At 43.2% G+C, this 19,406-nt stretch overlaps 2 protein-coding genes across 4 annotated transcripts in view; both read right to left on the reverse strand.

Moving 5' to 3' along the window:
• Window positions 1-7,693: 7,693 nt before the first annotated feature.
• TTC32 (tetratricopeptide repeat domain 32) lies at window positions 7,694-10,550 on the reverse strand. Of its 2 annotated transcripts, none has more exons than XM_054194503.1 (3): window positions 10,252-10,550; window positions 9,998-10,158; window positions 7,694-8,882 (listed from the first exon to the last, which is right to left on the reverse strand). In XM_054194503.1, exons 1-3 carry the CDS (start codon window positions 10,533-10,535, stop codon window positions 8,755-8,757), a joined length of 573 nt encoding a protein of 190 aa, XP_054050478.1. In that variant the 5' UTR covers window positions 10,536-10,550; the 3' UTR covers window positions 7,694-8,754. The 2 variants fall into 2 exon arrangements, with proteins under 2 accessions (XP_054050478.1, XP_054050479.1); XM_054194504.1 differs by having other exon boundaries at window positions 8,746-8,882; window positions 9,922-10,158.
• Window positions 10,551-11,348: 798 nt separating this feature from the next.
• WDR35 (WD repeat domain 35) overlaps window positions 11,349-19,406 on the reverse strand; it is a 42,935-nt gene continuing 34,877 nt past the window's right edge. The window contains exons 21-27 of one of the 2 annotated variants that reach the window (XM_054194500.1): window positions 18,318-18,450; window positions 17,218-17,328; window positions 15,948-16,112; window positions 14,785-14,925; window positions 13,827-13,983; window positions 12,936-13,176; window positions 11,349-11,850 (exon numbers count right to left, since the gene is read on the reverse strand). In XM_054194500.1, the coding sequence (XP_054050475.1) occupies window positions 11,703-11,850; window positions 12,936-13,176; window positions 13,827-13,983; window positions 14,785-14,925; window positions 15,948-16,112; window positions 17,218-17,328; window positions 18,318-18,450 (1,096 nt within the window). In that variant the 3' untranslated portion in view covers window positions 11,349-11,702. The remainder of the gene's footprint in view (window positions 11,851-12,935; window positions 13,177-13,826; window positions 13,984-14,784; window positions 14,926-15,947; window positions 16,113-17,217; window positions 17,329-18,317; window positions 18,451-19,406) is intronic. The other variant, XM_054194501.1, reaches the window with a different exon arrangement.

Here is a 19,406-nt window from a genome sequence, read left to right on the forward strand (position 1 = left end):
TGACTCTCAGTCTTTCCAGGTCGCCTTTCAGCCAGTCTCCAGGGCTACATACTCGCTGGACCGGTCTGGATTGTTGATCCAGATCGAAGATGATGCACGTAAAGTGAACTTGGTAAGAGCACCAGGCCCCGTGTACTCACCCGGAGAGGTCACCGTGCCTTGTGGCACAAGCAGTGCATAGCCTGTCACTCAAGACCTGAGAACAATAGGTTCTGGGGCAAGAACTAGGGAAAGGGCAGGGATTGCAGTCTCCTGGTCTAAGCTTGAGCCCGTAAGAGAGAGGAGGAGAGCTACCTGCCAAGCCAAACACAGGTGGCACAGCTCTGGAGAAGATGCCAGCAGTAGAGCAGGGCATGTTGGAGTTGGGCTGTAGCAGGCAGCTTTGGAACCAGACGTTATTTCAACAGGTTTTCAACTGGACTGCCCCCAGCAGTCATCACCCTTTAGCTGAACGAAAATGGATCCCAAATTTTAAAAAACAAACACTAAGGCACAAATCACCACCTTATTCCAAGTTCTTTCGAAGGGTCCAAATCCCCCAAACTGTTTGGGTTTATCCTATAGCCTTGTGTGCTTTTGGAGAGCCAGAGCTGTTCGGCTGTGTGCCCCAGCCTCGCTCCTCACTTCTCTGCGTGTGTCTCCAACAGCACCTGAAGGCTCTGCTGCGCTCGCTGCTTTCTAAAGGGTGCAACTAGACACAGGAGCTACCTCTTTCAGTGACCACCAGAACTATCTTGCTTGAAGCAAAAAGACCAGAAAGACCAGACGGTGGAACTCAGGACAGCACCACACCGCTGGGAAGTGCAGGGTCTGCTAACAGGATTTGTAAATGTTGGAACCTCCTGTTGCCTCTCTGAAGCGGCTACGAAAGAAAACCGTACAGAAAATAACCCAAGGCTGCAAAGTAACACTTCTTGTTTCTTCCAGCTGTTGAAATACGGACTTGCAGATCCCCAAAATTATTCCAGCCCTGATTATGGCTGCTTCTTGTAATATTTCATAAAGTGACTGCCAATCCTCCCATGTGAATGTAAAGTGCAAATCTGAAAAGTCCAATAAAAATACATAAAAAGTAATGTAGAGTGCAGAACATCTCCTTGCTAATGTGCAACAGCAACCATCTGGTACACCAACACTGGCTTCCAAGAGCCAAGCAATCTGCTACTTCAGGCCTCTTCCACATGCAACACGACGGCATACGTGTTTTTTTTCTCATTAATGCAGATTTGTGTCTGTAACATTGCATTGACCTGAGCTTCTTGGAAACTTGTTAGTTCCTCACTTTCCTCTCACCTGCCCAAGTAGGGAAAAGGCTAACTCTACAAAACGGGAGAAGACAGATGCTCTAACATGAGTAAAAAGGACAACTCACCTGGTATTTTGTTTTCTATGCCCACAGCAAATATTTTTTAAAGAGAATAAAAATTATAAGGGTTATTTACTATTACATCAAGGACAAAGCAGACACATGACCACCTGTCGTCACTCTCAGGATGCGCCTGCACTGTAACTGAAGGTGTGCCTGCAGCACGAGTAGGTGTCCAAGGGCAGTGAGGAGGGGGCAATCGCACCGATGACGAAAACGGGGTAATAACGCAGCCGTGTGCGGTCCCCGGTGGGTCTGCGCAACTCCCGGCCTCTGTCCTCGCAGGCTGGCTGGGTGACACACGCCCGTTAGTGCATAGACGTGGCACGTTTCCCAGAGGCTGCAGTCATGCCCGTGATGATTGCTGAATAAATGTAGTCTTAAAGCCGTTATCTACCAAAGGATTAAGTTTTGTAAAAAGGAATGAGGGCGGGGAGGGGTGGTGGGATCCCAAGGCCCCCTCCAGCAGCAGCCCGGGGGATGCTGCCTTCTCTGCTGCATGAGCAGTGCACTCTACTGTCCGGAGCTAACACTGCAGAGCCAAGCAAGCTTACTGCTCCCACACGTCTTCCCAGAGAGAACATTCCCCATTTTTAACGTTAACGGTAACAAACCCATTAGTTTAGGTTAACTTCCTGTTAATCTAAAAAGCAGTCGTTTTGAAATTTGTAAACTGGGATGAAGTTTAAATCATGATGACTAAATGCTAGCTCTTCTTTTCCCACTGCTCATGGGACACTGTCTAGTTCCGCGGCGATGAGCATCAGGTCTGGTGTTATGGCACCAAGGTTCACTCGCTCTACAGTCTTGCAAAGTAGATTCAGGCAGACTCCTCTGCAGTAAGTGGGATACGCCAGATCTTTCCTTTTTGCCCTGGGAAGCCAGGAAGGCGTCCAGTAGTGTTCCATACCCGTCCTCCCACCACCCAGCAGATGGGGAGACCTTTCTCTGCTCAATACATTGGGAGGGAAAGGGAAGAGATGAGAGAGAATTGCACTCCCATTGCCACAGGCATTTCAGGTTCCCACGTTCTCACAGGCAAGCCAGAGAAATTCCATATCCTTGGTTGCCTCCTCTAATCTTGGTTGCTGTTCATGGCAGATAATGTTTTTTACACTCAGTCACACAAATGACAAGAGGTAATGAGCACAAACTTGAGCATAGGAAGTTCCACCTAAACATGAGGAGGAACTTCTTTACTTTGAGGGTGGCAGAGCACTGGAACAGGCTGCCCAGAGAGGTGGTGGAGTCTCCAACTCCGGAGACATTCCAAATTCACCTGGACGCGTTCCTGTGCAACCTGCTCTGGGTGACCCTGCTCTGGCAGGGGGGTTGGACTAGATGACCTCCAGGGTCCCTTCCAACCCTATGGTTCTATGATTCTATGAAGTGTGTTAGGGTTAGCCATTCATCGTTTAGCTTCAAAGGTGTCTTGCCCAAGCTATTGCATGGCATATTGCTCCGTATCTATGTTCTCCTGGGATTACCCCCTCCTCCCAGGTGCTGCAGTTGGAACTTCAGCACTCAACTCATGTCCTAGATTTCAGTTTTCAGGCCTACCAGCTTAAACCCTTGGATTAAGCTTTCACAAACCACTCTGATCATACCACTATAGTCAAAAAAGCCTTAATTTTTCAGCCAACATAGAGAAAACGAATTAGGAAGGTGCGAGAGAGATGTTAAATGCACAGATACAGGCACACAGGAGTCCCTATACAAGCCCGGAAAGCACTGAATCTTGGATCAGCCTATTTCATAGAAGAAGGAACCTGACTTGAAACCTAATGTTGCGATGTCTACGACAGGGTTGGACTAGCTGTTCCTTGCTGGGAGATGAAGATATCCTTCAGGTGCGTTTCGCATGCTTATTGCGCAATGCAAAGACGTGAATGATGAAAAACCTGATCACCGTGGGCTGTAGGAAGTGATGCTGGGGACTGCATCCAATCCCTGCTCATGGACCAAAGGGATCCTTCAAGGAAAATCTTGGAAACAGTTGATCTTCAGAAACAGACTAGAGTTCAACTCACAAGATCCCAACACGCCCACCACAACAAGGCGGGCCTCCACCTTGACCAGACCTCACAGCAAACTTTTTTAATGAAAAGCAACCAGCCCTTCCATCACGCATGAAAGCCACAGGCTGAGGTCGAATCTGTTCGAACTGATCCAGCCTCTGCCTCTATTAAAAGGATTAGACAGACCAACAATACTCTGCTAACACAAAAGAATATAGAATATTATCCTTTCACTAGCAATCTTCAGTTTTGAACACTGTTTTTGCCTCTTCCTAAACCCTTCCCTTTCTGATAGTCAGGGGAGAGCACGACCTGCATAGCTGAGCTTGACTGACACGAAGGCGTTCTCTCCCCACAAAATTTGAATACTGCACCTTTCACTACTAATTTATTTTTTACCAAGGTCACCTACTAAACAGGACAGTGCATAGCGCAGTCCTTAGTTGTAACAGCCAAAGACTTTCAGGTTTTTAATGCTGATTTGTCACTGTTGTTCACTCGGGGTGAAAGAGTTCCTCCATGGAAGAGGAACGTATTCTGGCCACTTGACGACCTAGCCCTTTCCCCTCAATGTGCCGCAGCCTTCCCTTCGGAATGGCTCTCCTTGTTCCCCACACTGTATCTCACACTAAACATATATGAAACACTTCTCATACTGCTCCGTGCCCTGCTAACCTGAGATTTTGTCATCATTTCCTACCTTTCTGCAAAAGTCAGGGAAAGGCTGCAAGTGGTGTGACAACTCCTCCTCCTGTGTTGCAGTAGAAGGACAAACAGGGTCCTAGGGAAAAGCAGAGGGTGATGATGCTATTCTTTGCCTTCCAACCTAGACGATACTATGATACTATGATTCTCTGAGCAAGTAAGATCTTGGAGACTGTTGTTCCAGATACTGAAAAAAAAAGAAAAAAAAAGAAAAAAAACCCCCACATTCTGAAATGTATTGAGGAAATCACATATTTTTTCTAAGTTTAAAGGTAAATCACCAGGTGAGAACACTGTTACTTGTTCCCAAATTAATCCCAGCGATGGGGAACAAACTAAACGAAGGGCTGCCAGTGAAAGCTGTGTGAAGGAAGAGTCAAGGGCTCTTGGAGAGCAGGTTTATAGGTAGGAAGCCTTGGGAAAGCGGCTGTGAATTACTCACGTCTAAAACATTTCTGGCCAGAGTAAAGAGGCAGTCAATGTACATTAGCAACAACCACCTGCTGGACTTGCTGGTTCAGCGCCACGACTTTGACCAGCAAAGGCTTCGCGAGGGCGATGGATTGGGCAGACAGGATTGACCCAGACGCTCTACAGAGGTTTGTAATTCTCAAGCAGAGACAACCCCTAAAGCCCAATGAAGGTGTAAAGCCACCGTACCGCTGCACGGCAACGCATCCAAAGCACACAACCCCTGCGCCTTTTACCAGCTGAGAGGTTGTCTGAATTTCATGTGGAAACACTACATTAAAAGGATTTTACTACTCTCTATTAGGCTTTTAATTCTTACAGGATTACGAACAGGAAACCTTGCAGGACAAGGGGAGTTATAAACACATCCTCCTCTTCAATTTTTTTTTTTATATCAATAGCGGTGGTTCATACTTTTTCAACAGGCCTGAGTGAAAGAACACCACACGATACTATTTAATAATTTCAGACTGAAAACCCCAATTAGTCTTACGATGTAAGGCCAAAGAACTGACTCATGCGTGCACGCGAAAAGGGAAAATGTGTGCGAGAACCTTACTGGCCAAAAATTACCTTGAAAGATTTCCAAATTATGCCGACATGCACCATGACAGTTCTTCTTTTTACAGGAGAGAGAAGGAAATACTGTGGAGAATCTGCGACAAAATTGCTCCCAGTCCAGTGAGATACCTCTGTGCCAACAGTGAATGCATTCGGAGTAATTGAGCAGCACTCACAAAACACCACAAGCTGGGAAGTAGGAGGGATACTATTAATAGCATCTTTGTTTTCTAAAACATTTATTTGCTGTTAATCTTTTGATTTTTATCTATATCCTGTGATTTAAACAGTGTTCTGTGCAGAACCACATCTGTGATCTCTCAAAGTAAAACTTCATAGGTCATGTTCCTGGTCACCCGGGACATGGAGAACGCTGAGGTACTCTGTGACTTTTTTGCCTCGGGTCTTCACACCGTACTGTCCAAGTCACAGAAAGCAAAGGCAGGGACAGTGAGAATGAGGAACCGCCCACTGTAGGAGATCAAGTACGAGAACATCTAAGGAACCTGAAGGTACACAAGTCCATGGGACCTGATGAAATCCACTCATGGGTTCTGAGGGAACGGGCCTATGAAGTTGCCAAGCCACTGTCTATCATATTTGAGAAGTCATGGCAGTCTGGTGAAGTTCCCACTGACTGGAAAAGGGGAAACATAACCCCCATTTTCAAAAAGGGAAAAAAGGAAGACCCGGGGAGGTACAGGCCAGCCAGTCTCACCTCTGTGCCCAGCAAGATCATAAGGGCAGATCCTCCTGGAACCTCTGCTAAGACACATGGAAAATAAGAAGGTGATTGGTGACACCCAACATGGCTTCACCAAGGGCAAATTTGGTGACCATCTAAGACAGCATTACAGCATTGGTCAATAAGGGGAGACCAGCAGACGTCATCTACCTGGGCTTGTGCAAAGCATTTGACACTGTCACACTACATCCTTGTGTCCAAATTGGAAAGACACGGATTTGACGGATGGACCACGTGGTGGATAAGGAACTGGCTGGATGGTCACACTCAAAGAGCCGTGGTCAACAGCTTGACATCCAAGTGGTGACCAGTGACAAGTGACATTTCTCAGGGGTCGGTACTGGGACTGGTGGTGTTCAACATCTTTGTTGGTTACGTGGACAGTGGGATTGAGTGCACCCTCAGCAAGTTTGCTAACACCACCAAGCTGTGTGGCGCGGTCGACAAGCTGAAGGGACGGGTTGGGATGCCATCCAGAGGGACCTTGGCAGGCTTGAGAGATGGGCCCATACCAGCCTCATGAAGTTCAACAAAGGCAAGTGCAAGGTCCTGCACATGGGTTGGGGCAATCCCAAGCAGAAATACAGGCTAGGTGGAGAATGGACTGAGAGCAGCCCTGAGCAAAAGGACTTCAGGGTGTTGGTGGATGAGCAGCTCAGAAAGCCAACTGCATCCTAGTCTGCATCAAAAGCAGTGTGGCCAGCAGTTTCAGGGAGGTGATTCTGCCCCTCTCGTCTGCTCTGGTGAGACTCCACCTGAAGTACTGCATGCAGCTCTGGAGCCCCCAACGTAAGAATCACATGGACCTGCTGGAGCGAGTCCAGAGGAGGGCCATGAAGATGCTCAGAGAGCTGGAACACCTCTCCTATGAGGACAGGTTGAGAGGGTTGGGGTTGTTCAGCCTGGAGAAGGCTCCAGGGAGATCTCATAATGTCCCTCGAGTACCTAAAGGGGACCTACAGGAAAGATGGGAGGGACTTTTTATCAGGGAGTGTAGTGATAGGATGAGAGGTAGCCATTTTAAATTGAAGGGAGATTTAGATTAGATATTAGGAAAAAATTCTTTACTGTGAGGGTGGTGAGGCACTGGAATAGGTTGCCCAGGATTCCCCATCCCTGGAAGTGTTCAAGGCCAGGCTGGATGGGGCTTTGAGCAACCTGGTCTAGTGGGAGGTGTCCCTGCCCATGGCAGGGGGGTTGGAACTGGATGATCTTTAAGGTCCCTTCCAATTCTAACCATTCTATGATTCTATATTCAACTGTTCATACTCTAATTTCCTCGGCATGCTACATCAGGAACAGGCTTAGTTCTAGTTCACCTTCCCACCATCAATTAAGAGCTGGTAAAATTTCTCAATTTTTGAGACTGAGGTGACATGAAAAGTGCTGAGTCCTTAAAAATATACTTAAATGTTGTTTTGGAAACAGAGCACTAAGATATAAAAATGGAAGCAAAGCACATGCTTAATATATCAAAAAAAGTCCAAAATTAAACTTTGGGGGAAAAAAAAAAAACACCACCCCAACAAACACAGCCTGCTTTCCAAACTGTAAATGGTTACATTTTGCTATCGTACATCAAATTTATGTAACTTCAAAATTGCTGCTGTCAAAGGTCATGAAGCAAGAGAGGTAAATGCAGCCCGGCCTCAGCCCCCTGCTCCAAATTTGCTCATTGCAGCTGTTGTAGAATTTCTGATCTCAGAATGCAGCTTGGGAAGCTGTTGAGAGGCCCAAGTCCGTTCTCGTGACTTACCCTAAAGCAAGCTCTGTACTTGTGCAGGCTCCAGGATCATCCAGGGAGAAACTCACCATAAGCAGCAGAACTGTCATTAGCATAATTTATTTAAAAAAAAATAAAGGCAAAGACTATTTCTTTCATTAGAACTTGTACAACTATGAACATGCAAGGGTTTTTCTTATTGATGATTCAGCAACGGTCCCTCCCATCACCTGAGAAGTGAAGCTGCCTGGGTACTCCCAGCCAGCTCCATCAGATTTCACAGCGTATTTTTCAAGCAATCGACCTTTTTCAACAAAAGGAGAAAGTCACGAGTCCTACTGCGAACAGCCCAACTACACTCTCTACCATAAGCTCTTTATAGACAATCATGAGATAAAAAAAAGTACGTGTTCATTTTTATTCACACAATTATTCATCTGTCCAATACTTTTACAGTGGAATTACAAAAAAATAAGTATGCTCTGTTCCTACCTGTTTATGTAATGTAAAACTACCTCCAGGAGTGAATGAATGTACGAAGGATCGAATTCTTATACCATGTTCCTCCTGCAAGGTACAAATGGCGTTACCTAAAAATATCTTACCGGTTGCATTAAGCGTTTCTTAATACAGAAACACTCTGAAGTGAAAAATCAGTTACCATAGCATCTGAAGTACAGCACCTTATAATTAACAATTGCACTTTTAGCTTAAATACAATTTACAAATGTGGACAAACACTATCACTGCTAAATCACTGTACTTCTCACATGCTCCAATCTTAAGTATTTAAATGGTTTATACAGTTTGCTTTTTCTTCCCCACGAAAGACTGTTTAAAACAATCTATGGAAGAGTACAAAGACAGTTTTAATAAAAGAACTAGACTTCATTAGTTGTTACTGAGCTTCCAACCCCTTTATGAAGTACTTCTGTACAAAATCTGTATAAGTATCTCACATAATCTAACATTGTTCTTTTCCTCAACACTAACAACATCCAAAAAATAGTTTCTTTTGCATCATAATCCATTTTTAACTTATTTACTCAAGAATGAGGTTTCTTCCGCAGGTCATAACAGATGTAAATGATCTTGTGCTTCATCCATCAATGACAAAAATCACACAAATGCTTAGCAAAACATTTTCACACCACTAGCTGCAATTTCAATAACCCCGCTTTTGTTTTTCTTCTTTATCAAGGATAGCCTGTTTTAGACTCAATGCAGCGTCTTCAAACTGGGGGTTTAACTCTAGTACCTTCCTGAAATCTTTCACGGCCTCATCAAAGCATCCTGTCCCAAAAAAAAAAAAAAAAAAAAAAAAAAAAGAATTATCTTTCTGTAACTGCTCAAACTTACAAAACCACAAGTGAAGAATGACTCCTAACATTTTCACTAGCAGCTGCACTTACAGGACCCACTACATTTGGATTCTCTAGGGTACCAAGTGGGAGTCAAAGATCTTCAGAGCAAGAACCCGAGTGCCTATTTTTGAAACTTAAATGGGCTTAAAGCTCAATTCAGCCAGCTTATTCCAAGGGAAGGAGTCAAAAGGCCCACGCTTGGGCAACTAACAGCCAGGCTGCCTTAAACCTGGAACACAGACTGGAGAACAGACTGCTTCCCAGCTGATGCCTTTGGTCCAGCTCCGTTCTCCTAGCGCTCTCTCTCGTCCCTTCTGGGGACTTTGCATTGGCTTTGCAATGGCCAAGCTACAACAAAAAGGAACAGGTATGTCATCTTCTTATGGCATATTCAAAACCCGGGAAGCAAACTGGATGACTGACAGCCCAGTGCAGGAGGCTGCTCTCACTATGGCTGCACCTGCTTAAGAGATGCTTTACCTTTGGTTTAACAGCAATATTTGGAATTGACTGTTGCAAATTTTTCCTAGACCGAAACCACAACTCCCCCCCTATTTTTCCCTGAATAGTATCATTTCAAATGAGACTGCAGCACATCTGCAAATAGGGATCTCTGAAAGCATACACAGGGCAGACTCATATCTGTAATGTCCTGTGATCGCTTGAGAAAAAGCTCTCTCCATCTCGACCACTTATTTCTGCCTATTGTGTGTGTGACGCCTTTTCCTGCCGGAGACAGGCAGGTGCCTCCATCGGTACATCGGTGGGAATTACTCTGCGGCTCCGGGTGAATCCTGGGATAAACCAGCGCTCTGGGCTGTGGGTCAGCCCCGGGAGCACTCCCTGGCCTGCGGCCGCGCTGAGAGGGCAGGCGAGCAGCCGTACCGGGGCCGGTGGGAGGGTCAAGGCCCGCCGCTCTGCCCACAGGCCCGGGTCGCCCTGCCCCGGCTCGCCCTGCCCCGGCTCACCCGGGGGAAGGGCCGCGGGCCAGGCGGCTCTGGCATGACCGACGGCGCGGCGGGGGCCCCGCGGCCCGGCCCGTACCCAGCCGGTAGAGCACCAGGCCCCGGTTGTAGTAGGGCACCTCGAAGCCGGGCTGGCACTGGATGGCGGCCGTGTAGTCCTCCATGGCGGCGGCGAACTCCACCCGAAAGTACTTGATCTGTCCCCGGTTGTTGAGGGCCGTGGCGAGGTCGCGGCCGGTGCTGGGCGGGGGAAGAGAGAGGGAGAGCGGCCATTAGAGGGAGAGCGGCCGTTAGGGCCGTTAGCCGCTCCCCCGCCCCAGCCCCGGCACGTACCCGGCGGCGGGGCCGCGGTCGATGAAGCGGCTGTAGAGCTCCTCCGCCGCCGACAGCCGCCGCGCCGACAGATGCGCCTGCGCCGCCGCCAGCAGCTCCGCCGCCTCCCCCGACATGGCGGCGCCGCCGGCAGTGACGTCGGCGCGGGCCTGGCGCGCCGTTACGTCACGGGCACATGAAGGGGACGAGCACATTGCTCCGCCCCCTCCCCCCGCCACCGCGGGGCCTGCTGGTGACGCGCGGAATGACGTCACGGGCCTCGCCCGGAGTGATATCACTGGCATAGTCTAGAGTGACATCACTGGTACAGCCTGGAAATGACGTCACTGCCACAGCCCGGAAATTACATCACTGTGACAGCACTCTACCACACATTTCTACAAAGGAAAAAGAAGCTCAACGAGCAGGGGCGGGTATTTAATATTTTCCCTACAAACCGGTGTTTATTCTTACGCGGCCTCGGTCGGGCGAGAGGCGTTCCTTGCCCTGAGAGACAGCGCAGGGAGGCCTGGCGCTCTCCTCGCGGAAAGGAGGGCACAGCCCCCGCATCACGCGTGGTGGCGGCTGCCCAGCGCTAACCGCTCCCCAGGAGAGCTCTGGGCTCACGTCCGGAAAACACAAGGGCGAGGGGAAACAGCGTCCTCAAACCTTGGTGCGTAACAAGGATGAGGGTTCAGCTCTGGAAAGGGCGCTCAGCAGCTGCTCTCTTTGAGCTGCTTAAGGAAAGTAGCTCATTGGCAGATGCCAGGTTGAAGGTTCATGGAGGCTTCTCCTTAACCAGCTGAAGACGTCACCAAAGCTCATAGGCCCAGACACAGAGTAACGGCACCGATGGCTAAATGCTCGCGAGCCCTTTATTGCCAGGGTGGGTCTAAATACAGGCGGCAAAAGGAAACGGCACAGAGGTGTCAGCCTAAGCTGGTACCATCCCTCTGGAAAAACAGTAGTAGAAAAAACATCTACAATAATATTAGCACAGCTACCGTGGCATTATTTCAAGTCAGGAACTACTTCCTTCCAACAATTGTGAATTTTGAGAAGACCCAATAATTTCCTATGGAATTACAAAAAAAAAAAAAAAAAAAAAAAAAAAAATATGAAGCTTGCTCTGAGTAAAAGGTATTAAGATGAACCTACATTCAATGCGCATGGTGTTGAAACTAAGCTCAATTTACAGTTAGGAAATAATACTTTCACCTTAACACTTTATTAAAAATGTAACAAAAAAAAATTGAGTCAGTTACACAGTTGTTTCTTCACATAGATGGAACTGGTAAAGGTTTCTCTTGGGGGTGTGGGTTTGGTTTTTTTAAGTGTTTCTCTAATAGTGGCACTATCTGTTACAATACAGTACCTGAGTTGTATTTTAAAATGTAGTACATTGGTAACATTTTAGAGAGTATTTTTAGGAGACATAACAGATACGAGGATAAGCAGTCCTTTATCCTCTGCTATGCTGTACTGTGGCACAGAGGACAGAAGTTATAATTGTTTGCTTCTTTGGCTTTCATGCAGTGCTTACATACGCTGCACATCCAGAATCGATACTCCAGGATAGGTTCTCCTGTTGCAACACACACAGGAAGTTTCCCATCTCCACTGTTTAAAAAAAAAAAAAAAAAGTAAATAACGCTGAAAGAATAAAAACATTGTTTTAAAATAGCAACACAGACTTGTTTTGTAGAAATTTGCAAAACAGCATAAATATTTAATTGTGTGCCTACAGCTAGTTCCAAAACTTGAGATGCTCATCTGTAAAATACAGCTTCTTTCTTCAGATATGCGACACTTCTTGATTAGAAGTTATTAAGTCACGTATTACTTCACTGTTGACATAGCCAAGTATGTAAATCTTCACGCAAGAGAATGCACACCCCTAGAACCAGACGGTCGACAAATCAGCACCACCAGATCCAAAAGATTAAGTGAAAAGGAGGAGTGAAGGCCATACAAAGGTAAGGTCCCATTACGACACCTGCACTACTATTACATTTACGCCTCTGAAGAGTCAACATGAAAGCCACTAGTGAGATTCAATACATCTGCAAAGTAAAATCAAACAAGTTAAAATCCTATTAATTAAAAAAAAAAAATTGATTCACAATCAGTTTCCATGCTTGTAAATTCCATGCTGTTTGCAGGAAACATGTCAAAGACACCACTGTGGGTACTGCTGCTCCAAGGACTTGCCCTTTGAGCGTGCCCTCCACATTCTAATACTTTCACCTGACACGCTCATCTTCTCACACCACGTAGGTTTAGGTAATTCACAAAACACTGGACACTTACTGGTTAATAATGGTTAAACATTCACTAGTTGACATTTGCATCACACCACAATGGTGATGCCAACAGTAACATTATTACTTTAATGACACGGGACACCTTATCGAAGGTCCTAAACCTCCTGTGCTTTGTCCACATGCATTTCAAATTAAGATGAAGTGACATCTTTATGCCCCGTTCCTCAGATACAGTCAGTGTCTATTCTCCCTAACAAAACAGTGTTGTATTACCCTTTCTGCAAACTGGACGGCACCTGCGTTGTTCTTGCCAAATGCTTGGTTTAAGCAGCAAAGCACCTAATTAACTTGGTCCCACAAAACCTGCCAAAACTCAAAATACATACAATAGCAGAAAAAAATTGCTAGTATTATTACAGTATCACATAAATACAAACCCACCTCTCGAGAACATCATCCAGATCAGATTTTTTGTTATACTTCGGACAATGTCTCGTGAATATCTCTAGAGCGAGCTCTTCATACTGTTGCCTCTGCTCTGGCCTAAGAGTTTCCAAGGATTCTAGTTTAGCGAAGGCTTTTGAACAAATATCAAATGCTCTATTTGCACATGCACAGAGTGCCAAAAGGGAATAGATTTCAACTGCAGGGATAATGTCTTCATAATCTCGCAAATGAAGAGCTAAGAAATAAAAAAAACAAAAAATCCAAGGAAATTATTACGTGTCTTCTGAGAAATGCAAGCATCTGTATGAAGTATTTACTACTAGTAGACAGTATTTAATCTTACAAAATTGGATGCAATGAATCAATGTCTTTTCATTGACATGATTGTGAAGGATGTGTGGTTCAATGCTTTTTAAAAATAAATAAAAATAAGGGGATTTGACTGGGAAATTAAAGTGTCTTTTTGAGACACTTTTTTTTAAACATGTTGGAAGTATTTGAAATGGACCTTCATTACTTGGACAAAGTATAGGGCACTATTTGCTTCTCTAACTCCCACGTATTTTTATGAAGCTCTACAGGGAGGTCTGATACAAATCCAGGCATGCCTTAAAATTTAAAGAAAGAAACAAAACAGTCAACAGCACATCTACAGATTGTCCAATTTCACCAAGTAATGTTTGATAAGTTAGATTTGCATTGTCTCTCAGAAAATACTTTCCAGGTATCTTGACTGTAGCTATACTCAATTCATTATGTGTTTTGTTTTAAATTCCATGGATCTAGCAAGAATAGAAAAGTGTGCCAACTATAAATAAAACGATGTGCTGTGCAGGTCTAGAAAATTAGAAAAGTTTCTTTACAGCGTTAAAAATAAAGTCCTACCTGTTTTAAGTGCTGCATCTACAGAACCTTTATAGAGCTGTCTTTGTGCAAGTATGAAAAAATGGTAAGCCTCGGCTCCTCGCCAAGCATTGTCTGCAAAGCGATTAGTCGAAGAAAGAACATCTTCTTCTAGCAAACCAGCCAAAGCTGAAGCAGTCTGAAAACAAAGCAGTATCACAAGCAATTTTTATACAAAACAGATACAGCAGGAAATGGGGATATATGAAAAGAACTTTTCTGTACTTGGTGATTATGCCACTGCCTGTGTTAACTAGGGAAAATATAAATACGTGGACCTAAAATGAACATTGTTAGATATTTTATACAGTGCACAGGCAGAACATGTGGTGCAGATTTCCAAAGATAAATATCATATACATGTGTACCAATATATTCTGTGCACATCTGCAAACTGGTTCGTAGTTTGGATTAATATTGCATTTCAACACCAGATCTCTTAAAACTTTGTTTGAACCATTTCATTTGTGCGTATGAAGATGAAAGTGTCAGCTGAAAAGAAAAAAAAAAAGCCTTCCATTTGCTTCCCCCATATCTGGAGCCATCGCCCTGCTAAATTACAGCCAACATAACTTAATCTAATCACAGATCTCTCTTTGGGATTGATACTTACTCCTAAATGACAGAAAAATGAGTGTCTCGCAGGAAAAAAAGAAATCTGGAGTTTCTTAGTATGACTTTCATTGTTACAGTGAAAACATTAAGAAAAATATATTAAACTTAGGAAGCAAAATATCTATTAACACATGTGATTTAGATGTTTTAAAAAAATACTTTAAATAATACGTTTTCCTGGAAGACTTGCTTTAAGGAAAGCTTTGCTCTTAGCAGGAAAAAGCGTTATTAAAAAACATAATAGCCTCACATGAAAATAGCTTTATTTATTCTGACCAGGTAGCACATACCACAATTCAGAAAGAAAACAAACGAATCACTTTACCTCTGAATCTTTTCCTTTAACTTTTCCCCTTTGTGCATTTTGTATTTGTTCATGGCACTGTTCTATAAGTAAGGCTGATAATACATAAAGCTTCTTAACTCGCAAGGGCTTTGTCCTTTTCTTTGCCTCCTCATCTGCAATCTTAAAAAACAAACCCAAGTAATTTAATGTAGATTTAAAACAAAAAAAAAAATATATTAAAAGAGTCGCTTTATTCTTTTGGACAATTGCATGCTTGTACAAAGCTAGGAAATCATGCCAAAAAACGATTCTGCATTTGAATGTAATAATTTAGACTGCAAACAGAACTATAAACGAAAATGTCAAAGCGAAGAATGCACATTATTCTATATTTATTTGGCTAACAAGTATATAAAGCCAGGTTCTCGGGAAGGATAAATCAGTGTAACCATATAGAAGTCTATTGACTTAATATAAAAATAAACTAAAAAATAGCAATTTTTAAACATCGAAGTTTAAGAAATACACAGCTTTCAACAAGGTCTGGTGGTTTTCCCAGAAAAGAAGAATGGCTTTTGAAAATAACATATATATTACTATAAATATTTGCTGTAAAAATTACGTGTCACTCTTACAGACTTTATAAGCTATGTACAGAAATCTCTGCAGCCAAACCAAGTCGAAGCAACATCTTTATCTTAAAAGCATACCACAGCAGTTTCTACTTGAAGGTACTGATTGAAGAAATACCAAAATTTAACTTCTAGTTAATGACTGTGCTATTTTTAAAAACAAAGGAGATAAAACTCATCCATACAACATATGAAATAATGTGGACATTGCACCCAGGCAGGTCCTGCTATACTCCTTTACCAGGCCATGTGGGGCAACAGGACCTTTTTTGAGGTGCAGTTCATCTCATTCGGGAGTGAACGTCTCAAAATAAATCTGATGGCTTGTGTCCTGAAAGTCTCCTCTCTGCTGGCTACAGGGGACACCCAGGGTAACTATCTCAGACAGAGATACCTGAACTTAGGAGATGGATTAGTCTTTGCAGTATCCTCTATAATGACATCTGCTAATTGCCTGGACATTGTTAACACTAGAATGTTAGAAGATAGAGAAAATAAAAGTAGCATGGAATTAATAAGAGCTAGTCCAAAAAACCCAGTTATTTGACATAAAAATAAAACCTGCAATACCTTGAACATGAGCTTAGCAGCTTCAAAGAAATAATTGGCTTTGCGATAGAGTTCTATAGCATCAAGGATTTTATTCTTTTCCAGTAAATGACTTGCATATCTGGCTAACAAAGATCCAATCTCTTTCATATTGTGATTTTTAGCCAGCTCCACAGCTTTATTCCACTAGAAATGAAAGCAGACAATCATCAACCTCATTTTTTCAAATACATTCTCAGAACAAGCTGGTTATTCATGAATAGTCTGCAACATTTGCATGCAATACTTCAGCACCATTTAGAACCAGGCTACTATAAAATTAAAAGCAAGAGAATACAAATGCTAACATCATTGCCAATCATGTGATACTGGAGGTCTGTGAAACAAATGCTGGACCTCTGTCCAAAACCACATACAAAGCAGTTGCTTCTGCTTTGGTAAAAGCTTTGCAAAATCATTTCATTGCTGCTCATAGCTGGACACGTGGATTTCAACACTTCTGATATTTCTAAAACCCAGACTCTCAAAACCATGTCTAAAAGAGGACTTCAGCCCAGAAGCTTAAGGCACAAACGCTTTACTTATTTTTCTATACACCTCATTTTGTCGGTGAATTTTCATGATCTTCAACAGTTCAGCTACTGTGTTTGTCCCAAATCAAAAGTTTGGCAGTACTGAGAAATTTAGCTGAATCTCATACCTAAGGGCCCTTCAGCTCCATAAATTGGGAAATCGTTCACAGCAAAGAGACAGCACTAGCCAGTCCTGCCATTCCCATACATCAAGTTCCTCATAGCCATCCTCAGTGTCTGTCTTACTTGTGTTGACACAAACATTTGCACAGGTAAGTCACGCTGGGGAGCAGCTCTAGCTGTAAACATACAGATCATTTTTCAGATCAGTTCTGAAAAATCCTAATGCAGCCACAAACACATTTGCATCTGTACAAGGAAGGAGGGGGATGTGGAAAACGGGAAGCCAGAAGCTCTCCAGTCTTCCTCCCATTCTGTCAGGAGGCAGCACGGCCTGGCTCTACGAAGGCCACAAATGTCTGTATGCTGAGCACGCCTACCAGACGCACGCAGAAGTAGCACTGCTGCACATAGCTTTGTCCCTTCAATTGTCTAATCCTAATTTCAGATAACCGCCTTAAGCACTGAAGTATGAATTTTCCAGAAGTCATGGCGAATCATCAGACGCTTAACAAGGACTTGTATTTAACTGGGCGTTAGGATAGAAATCTCACTGTTAAATTGGTATCGGTAAAGCAGATTATCTACTGCTGTTTTACCTGGTTGAGATGTACACAGGTATCTACCGCATCCTTTGGTCGATTGCATTTCAGAAAGGCTGATACAGCTTGTTCACACATCCCCACTCTTACAAACATATAAGCTATATCCTGCAAAAAGCATCAGCATCATGTTAAATGCACTTTGAGATTTTTAGGGTGTTGCGTAGCAATTGCAATCCTATTACATTCTTGATTAATTCCAAGAAATTGGGGGAAAGAGGTTGTTTGCTTCACGGATTCACTGAAGACAACATGCACTGTTGTAAATCTTTAGAACAGCGTGCTACTTTCACACACCGCTTCTAAATTTAAAAAAAAACCTATTTAAAAATTTTTCTTTCAAATGAAATCATACCAGAACTATGGTCTTACTATTTAGAGTATTTCACAAAACTTCACTATTAGAAAGAGGTTAAAAAAAAAAAAAAAGTGCTATGTCTTGCTTTGTTCAAACAATGGAAAATGGCATTAAACGAGCATGTTTTGCATTTTTTCAAGCATTTTGGATTAATCATCTCATAGTTTTAAATTAGCTATTACTTGGTAAGTCATTTCAGGCTATGCCATCTACTTTCCCTCTTTTCAGCAGAGTATCTTCAGTTTTCATCGTACATTACCATTCCCTTCCCATGTAAGGAGTTAAACCAGGGATAGCAACAAGGAAGAATTTGGGGCAAGAAACACCCCAGTGTAGACTAGACAACAAAATGAAAACTAAACAAAGTGTCCAGCCCTGAGGAGTGACTTCGCAGTGAAGCAGAGCTATTTTAGAGAGAAATGCCACGATTTGGGGAGGGAAGCAGTGAATTATGGCTTAGCCACGTGGCCATAAAGCTTGATGAATAATCATCATGAATCAGATGAATGATGAATCAGGTCTTTCTGGGGAACCTGGACAATAAAGGAAAGGAAGAACGATGGAGTATGAAAACAACAGTAATATTGGAGATCAATACCAAAGTAAGACCATTATATTTTTGTGAGTAGGTCATACATTGCATTCTTTCTCCCTTTCTTTCTTAACCCTCACAAGATGGGAAATTTTAAATAAATAACTGAGCATAAGACAATGAAAAATAAAAGTCCTTTTTCCTTACAGGGAGCAATTTATTATTCTCTGGAAGGGAGTTAGCGAGATTCTCCAGTCCTTGGTAGTCCTCTAGCATGTAGTAACATTCAGCTAAACGTTCCTGGTTTCGTCCTTGCACATAATACTGTACAGCATTTAACCTAGCAAGAAAAAAAAAAAAAAAGTGGTGGCTTCTGATATATAAACACAAGTGAAGCTTTTCATTGTGTAAGTCTTTTGCATTTGTAAATTTAAATGTACATTATTTTAAATAAGTAACTTTGCTTGGAGATCTTTTGTAGCTTGAATTTTACTGTTTTTCTAAAATGCACTAGAAGTTTTCATTTTCAGAGATCATTATACTTAAGTAGCAGCAAGATTGATTCTCTGACTAGCATAAGGTTAGGAAGTCAAGGAATCTTAAAACTGTATTCCCACATCTGCACAGATCACGTCTGATGATGGACAACAACTTGCAACTAAACTTTCAGAAAAGGGCTTTACTGTTGCGCCCACATATTTTAAAACACAAGCACTAAGATCTCCAAGACCATTCTCCAAAGTTACCTAAAGCATCTAAATACCAACTTTCAAAATCTAACCACAAGTTTTCAACTGCCTTGGGACCCAAGCTCTTTGTGATAATACAGTGTGGGTAATTGCAATACATAGCGAAGCTGTGGAAGAGAGAGAATGTTCTGGATGCTAAAAGTTTACACGGGCTTAGAAGGCAACAACAGAAGTTCATGGAAGAAAATTTCTCTGCAAGTTATTAACTATGAAGACATCACCACTGGCTCGTAAGTACCTGACTGCAAAATGTGTTCTGAAGAAATACTACTACATGCGTGCACTGTTATTAAAATCTTCCTTGGGTGTCCAGTTTGGACAATAGCTGGAGAGAGATCCAGATCAGAGAGAACTGTGGACCTTTTCAAAAATTTGTTGGTTTAAGTATTCTAGAAAGTTTGTGGTTAGTTTTGAAATTCACTGATGTTTAGTAATTCTCTCCTACCTTTTTTTTTTTTCCTTTAATACTTTCTATATCCAGCCTAATACAACCGTATAGGTATTTCTCCCCCTGCCCCCCCACCTCTTTGAAGCAAACAGACTTCTG

Source organism: Rissa tridactyla, chromosome 3 (genome assembly GCF_028500815.1).
Source record: "Rissa tridactyla isolate bRisTri1 chromosome 3, bRisTri1.patW.cur.20221130, whole genome shotgun sequence".
Taxonomy (NCBI): domain Eukaryota; kingdom Metazoa; phylum Chordata; class Aves; order Charadriiformes; family Laridae; genus Rissa; species Rissa tridactyla.